The following is an 8,577-nucleotide window of genomic DNA, read 5'->3' as shown; positions in this document are numbered from 1 at the left end:
TTCCTCGGAATAAACCGAGGAAAATGTCCGTCGGTATACTCCTATCGATCGATGTATATATGTCCAAAAACGCATCGATCGATGAACTTCCGAGGAATTATACCGACGAAGTTCTCCCTCGGTATATTCCGAGGACATTTCCGACAAACTAGTGATCCTCGGAATTTCCTCGGAAATTTATTTCCTCGGAATTCCGACGGAAAATTCCGAGGGATTTCCGAGGAAAAAATAAATTCCGAGGAATTATTTTCGACGACGTGTTTCGTCGGTATGTCGTCGGAATAACGATATTCCGACGAAATTCCGACGATTTTTTCCCTCAGAATCCTTGATGTTTTCTTGTAGTGGTAATTTCAGAAAATAACATTTTGTTGTATTTTTCATCAACCAATTGCTAATTTTCCTAGTAAATGGGCGGAGTATATGTCTAGTGGAAACTTAATTAGTTGAATCATCTGTTTTTTAATTGGAATTTCATTGAAAGTCAAACTTAGTTCAAACCAGAGATGGGTAAAATAATTGAGTCATTTACACTCTAGGGCACTCAGCTATACATAACCTTTGAATAATAGGAATCTAGTGTCAGCATAGGTAAAGAAAAACACTAACTAGGATTCTCATGACACAAACATCAGTTTGACTATATATACACATGGCCCCGGACATTTTATCCGTTAAATTTGATTTGATTCGTTATTCGTTTTGATTCGATCCGAAAATTCCGAATATCCGTAAACTTTCGAAACAAAGCAAATACTAAAAATCAATATCCGTTAAAATCGAATCAAATCACAAATATTAAAATTTTGAGAAACGGATATCTGATCCGATCCGAAAATATATAAATACACGTATATCTTGATTAAATTTAAAGTTTTTAATGTATAAAATTATATAATTATTATTCTAACAAATGATTTGATAAATTCTATTTACATTATTACGTATATAAAAGTATTACGTAAAAGGAAGAGATCACATTTATGACAATTATAATTTTTTTAAAAAGTTTTGTGTTATTATAATTGTTAACTAAGTTCAAAAAATTTACAAATTACAGTAAAACCTCTATAAATTAATAATGTTGGGACTTTGAAATTTTATTAATTTACAGAGATATTAATTTACAAAAGTTTCTTTATTTAATTTTTTTTCTATTTTTAATATGTTTATATAAAATACGAAAATATTTAATTTTAGAAATTTGACTTTCATATTTTTTTATTATCTTATTTGGTATTTATATTTTATATGATTGTTAAATAGTTTTCGATATAATTTTACTAAATATTATCAAAATATATTAAAATGTTAAGAAAAATAAAGATATTTTCATTGTGAATATAAAATGAATAATATAATGTTTATTTTGTACTTATATAAAATTATATATAGATAGATTATTAATTTATGATTTTAATGGGACTATATATTTACATGGAAGTTTTAAAAATATTATTATCTTATTATTTTATCGATTTGTGTCATATTTTACACCAGCCCAAGTTGGGACCGGCAAAATTTATTAATTTATAAAGATTATTAATTTATTGAGTATTAATTTATAGATATTTTACTGCATGTCGATTCACTACTTTTTTTAATTTTTATCATATATATTTTTCAAAAAAATACTTTACAAAACAAAATTGTATCAAATTTTTAAGATTATTTGTATTAATCAAAACATATGAGATATCTATCTATATATATATTACGATTCAAGTATAAACTTTAATTAACAATCACATAATCTTTGGATATATTTATCTGAAAACAATATTATTTTCTGTCTTTTACAGATAATACACATATATCTATCTATATATATATTACGATTCAAGTATAAACTTTAATTAACAATCACATAATCTTTGGATATATTTATCTGAAAACAATATTATTTTCTGTCTTTTACAGATAATATTTTCCCCAACCAATTAAATATATCTAAATTTCTTGCTTACGCTTATTTCTTCACGTTTGTCATGAAAAACCATACCCTAATTTCAAGGTAAATTCGACAAAATTGTCACTCTAATGACAGGTCATAAACGACCATTTGGCCGTAGGGACTAGGAAGAGACACCATCTCTCTCTCTGTATCCAATTTTTTTAATCTCTCCTCTTCTTTTTTTATTTTATATTCTTTTTATGTGTACCACATCTCACTTTTTAATTAGTTAATTTATTAATTTTGTTTGTTCTCAACTTTTATACCCTAATCGCCAGTTGTAGTTTTTCTTCTGATTTACGAACAAAAACGCATTAGTGAAACTTATAATCTCAATATCATTTGACAAAACAAATGATAATCGTAATTGTGTCATTAGCATATAAAGTTCCTTAAATAATCCACATACCAGCTGCCGGCCAGATGACATCACTCAGCAATAGAGGCGTCGCCACCGCCGTCTTATCTGGCTTCCAAGGCTCCCACGACGACGGAGACGTCAAGTTTCTCGCCGAAGCCACCACCGTGGTTACTCGCCGCCGACGGCTCAAAAAAGCCGGATACCTCATTTGGCTCAAGGATTTAAACTCAAAGCATCTACTATAAGTAGAGAACCCAAGAAAATGCCGGCTCGAAACTGCAGCAACCATTGCCGGAGATCTCGAAGCCATCGTTGAAGAGACGTTCCGACGAAGATGTAAATCAGCCGGAGGAGGTGGTGGCCTTACCGGAACCGTAGCCATGGTAAAAGGTAAGGTGTAGAACAAGATAAGACCGCTCAAAATCTAAAAGTATCACAAGAAAGGCTAAAATACTCTTCGTCTTTGCCCCCCCCCTTCACCAATAAGAGAAGGACAAGCGATTAGCATCTCTTTTATATACGCACGCAGCTCATATGTGCATATTATATAGATACGAGATTAGCAAATACTTACGTACCTAATCACAAATCTATCCGAGAGCGATGGAGATCGATTTTAATTTAGAAAATATGCTAACTATAATTATCACGAAGTACTCATCAGAACCAGCACTTAAATAAATTTATATAACTAAATTTTAATCAATTTTTTTTTTTTTTTTGGTTATATCGCTAAAATTTTAAGCTTGATCATGTGCATGCTAGTCGACTTTGTTTTTTTTTTTTCATAGTGATCTTTTAATAAATAACTCCCTGTATATATAGCAGTATTAATGAGTTCACCGTCATTCTTTTTTTTTTTGTTAAAATAGAGTTCACCGTCATGAGCGTAAATTTTACTATTAATAATTGCAGAGTACAGTTTGCAATTAATTCATGCAAAAAATATATAGGTTTCTCTTAATATATAATTCTCATAATATAGGATCTCAAACTAAAGTCCAAACTGGATTATGAAATCTCCAATCGCTATGTGAATTGAATTTTCATTAGAGTAGCATTAATTAGGTCCATTACTTTGATTATAATGGTCTCTCTATACTCTATGTAAATGCGATATCATATGATCAATACGTAATACTATTGCGTCTCGTGTTAACGGTAGACAATTTTCTGGTCACTCGAGAGGAATTATTTTATCTTTGTATGAACGTGTGTAAGCAACTAGCGAAGCGAATAGGACAAAAAAGCGTTGGCCTTTTAGGAGGGTGATGGGGCGTAAAGATGGACGCAGAAGACTCTACCATTAAACGAAAGGTCATTTTTCAGAGATGATAACATTAAAAAATTCCAGAAAATAAAAATCAAAACTTTATTGAGTGACTTGAGTCTAATACATTTTTCTTTAATTAAATCTACGAATTTTATCTCATAAGATTTTTTTTTAAAAAAGAATTGTTGTCCAAAAAAAAAGATTTAAAAAAATTATTATGCTGACAAATACCAAAATTTTAACACAAAATATTTACATTCAGGTATATTAGAAATTTTTCATAAATAGTCTAAATATCTTACAATAAAAGTGCAGTCCACTAAATGGTCTCAAGTCTCTCCCTCTGCTTCAAATGTAACATTTCGTATAACCTTAAAAGTGCACAAGCACAATGCACCTCAATGATCTTACACCATCTTTAAACCCTAACAGTAATCAGAATGAGAATCATCATAGTAATCTATTGCAGTAGCAGAAGATGGCGACATTACTTCTTGCTCAAGCAACTGAACCACCTGGTTCATAGCCGGCCTGTCTTCCGGGTTAGCAGCTGTACACCTCGCAGCTATCTCAATCAACACCTCCACAGACTCTTCATCTACGTCAACACATCTCTTGTCCATTACATCCTCTAACCTATCCTCCTTCAGCAAAGTGTTCATCTGATAGAAACAACATGTCATTAGAAACAGAACAGTTCTTGTATGATCAAAGCCGAAGATCTGAGCTTACTTTTCTTACCCATCCGACAATGTTTAACCCTCTATTAACAAATGTAGTGTCTGTTGGTCTTTTTCCTGTAACAAGCTCAAGCAGAAGAACCCCAAAGCTGTAGACATCAGACTTCTCAGTCGCTCTACCATTCTGCAAATACTCTGTTTCCGCAAGAAGGTTATAAACTTAACAAATTACTTGTTGTCCAAGATTCATCAAAGAACAGTACCTGGAGCAAGATAACCAAAAGTGCCAGCTACCACAGTGGTAACATGAGCCTCTTCGTCAACAAGAAGCTTTGCAAGACCAAAGTCAGAGACTCTAGGCTCCAGCTTATCATTAAGTAGAATGTTGCTTGACTTTATGTCGCGGTGAACTATCTTAGGGCTACAATCATGGTGCAAATAAGCGAGACCCCTCGCGGAACCCAGTGCAACTCTCAACCGTGCGTTCCAATTAAACAAACCGTCTTCTTGAGATCGTTCTTGTGAGATCAAGAAACCAAAATTACACACAAACACCAATATAAACCATAGCCCTAAACCATAGAGAAGATAGTATAAAAGTGCATTTACCATGGAGAAGATCGTCTAAGCTTCCCACAGTGAGATAATCATAGATGAGAAGTCTTGAAGTCGGTAAGCGGCAGTAACCACGCATATTCACTAGATTGATGTGCTTGACACTCCCCAAAATCTCAACCTCTCGCTCAAAAACCCTATCTGATCCTTGTCTACTCCTATCTATCTTCTTGACAGCAAATGTTCCAAGATCATTCATCACCATTCTATAAACCGTCCCAAACCCTCCTGAACCAACAATGTCTTCTTCGTCAAGAGACTCCAGCTTCTCAATCAGCTCGGTTGAGGAGTAAGGAAGATCTCCATGGAATGTGATCAGCTTCTTACTTGTCTCACAAGGTTCCTTCTGTTTCTTGACTTCTGTGTACTTCTTCACCTTTCTTTCCTTCTTTGAGAGCATCCAGACCCATAGGAACACAAAGATCACAATGAATGCAATGGCCATTGTAGACATTGCACCTATCAAGATTCCTTTGATCAAGTGTGACGACCTCTTCGGAGAATCTGTGAACATTCCAAAAATAGAAAGTTTAAGACAAAAGGAAGAGAATGAGTGTGTTTTAATAAAAAGAACTTGCCTGATTCATCATCACTTTCTGCATGAGGAAGAACAACAGGAAACCCCATTGATGATCTACATGGCTTGTGAATCTGGCGGCCGCAAAGATCCAAGTTACCAGTGGCAGTGAATCTAACCATTCAGACACAAAACATTAGCACGAGACTTTTGTCTGAAAGTTCTTGATCATGTAAAAACTCACGAATCAGCTCCAAATCTACTGAGAACTCCTATATCAGGTATCTCCCCGGAGAAGAAGTTGGTTGACATGTTCCTGAATCAAACAAAGAGTTCAAGAACATGTTTCAACAGTTACATCTAAAAGGCTGAGACTTTGTTCTCTACTTACAAGGAGCGTAGACGTGTAAGACGACTAATAGAAGAAGGGATAGTACCCTTCAGTGTATTGCTGGATACATCCCTGGAAACATCTCAAACATCACTAATCCTTTGAAATGATCAAACATGAAAAGATCTAAAAACCGAAAAAATATTATGAGACTTACAAGATAGTAAGAAAAGTGAGGTTGCCAATGTTTGGTGGAATCTCTCCTTGAAGATAATTAGCCCGCAAGTAACTGAAAGCAAGTTCAAAACTTATACACACCAATGTCCATGTCCAAACATTACTAAAGATGTTAGAGACCAATGTGTGACTTACACAGCTCTGAGCTCAGTGCAATTTGTGATTTCATTAGGAATAGTCCCATGTAAGCTGTTCTGATGAAGTGCTCTACATAACTCCAACCAAGTTTTGATTTAAAGACAGAAACTTTAGCAATAAAAAACAAAGAAGCATCACTCACAGTCTCTGCAACCTACTAAGTTTCCCAATGCTAGGAGATATGATCCCTCTTAGTTGCATGTAAGGTAAGTTTCTGCATCAAAATAAACAATGCAGATTCAAAGAAAGAAGCTGAAGATTGAGAATGTGAGAAAAAAAAGACAGAGAGAGCAGTTGTTACATTGAAACAACTCTTTGGTCTTGAGGGTTACATGAGACACCAGTCCAAGAACAAGGAGACTCGTCTGAATCTCTCCAGTTCTCTAGAGAGTTCTTAGTATCATTCCATCCACTTTTCAACTCCAGAAGAGCAAACCCTTCAAGATTCAAAGCTCCAATTTCATTACATTACTAATAAACCACGACAAAAGCCAGAGACTTTAGAGAGAGAGAGAGTATACACTAACCATCGAGAGTGAGAGCAGAAGAGCATGAAACGAAAAGGGTAGCTGCAGAAACTACTGAGAAGACCCAATTCAAGATACCCATTTCTCTGATTCAACAGATTTCAAGTGAAAAGGAGCTTCTTAAGTTCGATTTGATGGAGAAGAGTAAGTATAAAGATGAGAACTTTATCCCCCAAAGTAGTGCCCTCACTCGAGGATGTGAGGACTACTTCATGATGAAAAATCTTAACTTTTGTTTTCTCCTAAAAATAATTTTTTAAATTTTAATCTTTTATTTTTTGGGTTATTTTCCCTCTTCTTCTCGAGCTTAGTGGAAGCAGAGACTAGGCCCGAGCATTTTATCCAGACCCGAAGATCCGACCGGAACTGACCCGAAAATATAGGTTTGGGTCTGGGTCGATACTAAGTATTTATTGGGTCTTTTTTTTTGGATCTGCGGATTTCGGTTCGGGTCCAGGTCCTATCCGAGACCCGTTCGGGTATCCGAAGTACCCGCAAATAATTGTATATACTAAGTATATTTAGGTGATAGGGTATATTTTTGGTATTTCGGATTTTTTTAAAAGTTTCGGGTTTAGATTTTCGGGTATAATTATAGGTTTCGGATAAAATTTTAGATTTTTAGAAAATATAATTCGGGTAAAATTCAGGTATGTTTTGGGTTTTTTGGTCTGATTTTGGATAAAATTTTGGGTATTTTGCAGTTCTTCGAGTATTTTTAGAGTTTTCGGGTTCAGTTCGGGTATTTCAGGTCTATTTTGTGTCCTAAATATCCGAACCGACCCGGATCCGAAATATACCCGAAAGTTTTGAATTTTTATGGTATTGAAATTATAGATCCGAACCGATCCGGACCAGATAAGACTAGACCCGGAATCGTTCGGAAAAGTTATATGTACCTATATGGGTCTAAATTGTTAGGATCCGGTAAGATCCGATCCAAAGATCCGGATGCCCCGCAGACACTTTTGAAAAATCTGCAACTTCTTGGAAAGATGTGCAGACCAAAGAGAAGAGAGAGAGAGAGTTTGTAAATCAAAACACTCGCGAGTACAGTTTGTGAAGTCTACTCGCTAATGATTAATAGTCAGCAATGAGTCAATGAAAGTGATTTAGTTTATAGAAGTGAATTTAAGACGCGAGTGAGGGAGTGAAAAGTTATGAAAACTTTCTTGTATACTTTTGTCTGAGAGATCTGCTTTGAAACAAATGTTTTGTCCGAGTCATCTTGACCAAATCTACAGACTATTTTTTTGCACTTGCATTAATCACAGATTGCTAAACCATGAAAGATGATTGGCTTTTTGTTGACCGGTTAGACCAAAACCGGGACGTTGTGGATTTTCTGTTTCGTTCATACATTAATTAAGGTTTACAAACAGATATTAATGATATAGTACATGAATTTTCCTTGTTGGCAAAGGGAGAGAACGTGTTTGAAAAAGACGAATTTAAATTTACCCAAAACTATTTTTCTTTTGAAGTTTTGAATCATTTGATCAAACTATTTATGTGAAATTCTTAGTTTGGGCTTTAAAATTATTAGTTGGGCTTTAAAATTATTAGTTGGATTCTCATATCTATATATATATATAAAAAATGTTTGCCTCTTTCCTGTGTTGCCACCTAGGATCCAGGTCAGAAAGTCATCTCAGCAGAGCGCGACACATGTCCACTCTATTGCCAAACTCTGTGTTTCATCAAAAGGGGTAAGGGCTTCAGCTTTTATTTTGTGTGGGCTTTTACATTTTTCCAAGGAACGCGGCCCGTAGAAATCCACCGACGTATTTCACGTTAACTCACGGCGTTACGGAGCCGACGACTCTCTCCGGCTACAACATTCCCGGGAATTGGAGCCAACGTGGAGTTATATCTTCCCAGTATGAGTGAAGACCCGAATATCTAGTACAATCCGGAAAAAATTCGACGCATACCAGTTTATAA

General features: G+C 34.8%; 2 protein-coding genes across 6 annotated transcripts in view; both read right to left on the bottom strand.

The window, feature by feature from the left end:
• LOC106313719 overlaps positions 1-3,115 on the bottom strand; it is an 11,754-nt gene extending 8,639 nt beyond the window's left edge. The window contains exons 1-2 of one of the 3 annotated variants that reach the window (XM_013751614.1): positions 2,894-3,115; positions 2,364-2,789 (exon numbers count right to left, since the gene is read on the bottom strand). In XM_013751614.1, coding sequence (XP_013607068.1) covers positions 2,364-2,697 — 334 coding nt within the window. In that variant the 5' untranslated portion in view covers positions 2,698-2,789; positions 2,894-3,115. Of the gene's footprint in view, positions 1-2,363; positions 2,853-2,889 lie in introns of those variants that run through there. The other 2 variants (XM_013751616.1, XM_013751615.1) reach the window with 2 other exon arrangements.
• Positions 3,116-3,848: 733 nt separating this feature from the next.
• On the bottom strand, positions 3,849-6,887 carry LOC106313561 (LRR receptor-like serine/threonine-protein kinase FEI 1). 3 transcript variants are annotated; one of them, XM_013751406.1, is made up of 12 exons: positions 6,634-6,887; positions 6,408-6,543; positions 6,261-6,320; positions 6,104-6,175; positions 5,949-6,020; positions 5,792-5,863; positions 5,645-5,716; positions 5,462-5,574; positions 4,878-5,387; positions 4,532-4,786; positions 4,321-4,463; positions 3,849-4,250 (listed from the first exon to the last, which is right to left on the bottom strand). In XM_013751406.1, exons 1-12 carry the CDS (start codon positions 6,713-6,715, stop codon positions 4,014-4,016), a joined length of 1,824 nt encoding a protein of 607 aa, XP_013606860.1. In that variant the 5' UTR covers positions 6,716-6,887; the 3' UTR covers positions 3,849-4,013. The 3 variants fall into 3 exon arrangements, with proteins under 3 accessions (XP_013606860.1, XP_013606858.1, XP_013606859.1); XM_013751404.1 differs by having other exon boundaries at positions 3,850-4,250; positions 6,249-6,320; XM_013751405.1 differs by having other exon boundaries at positions 3,852-4,250; positions 4,330-4,463; positions 6,249-6,320.
• Between the last annotated feature and the right edge of the window lie 1,690 nt (positions 6,888-8,577).

Source organism: Brassica oleracea, chromosome C9 (genome assembly GCF_000695525.1).
Source record: "Brassica oleracea var. oleracea cultivar TO1000 chromosome C9, BOL, whole genome shotgun sequence".
Lineage (NCBI taxonomy): Eukaryota > Viridiplantae > Streptophyta > Magnoliopsida > Brassicales > Brassicaceae > Brassica > Brassica oleracea.
The sequence above is the reverse complement of the archived record's forward strand: the minus strand, read 5'-3'. Positions and strand labels throughout refer to the sequence as shown.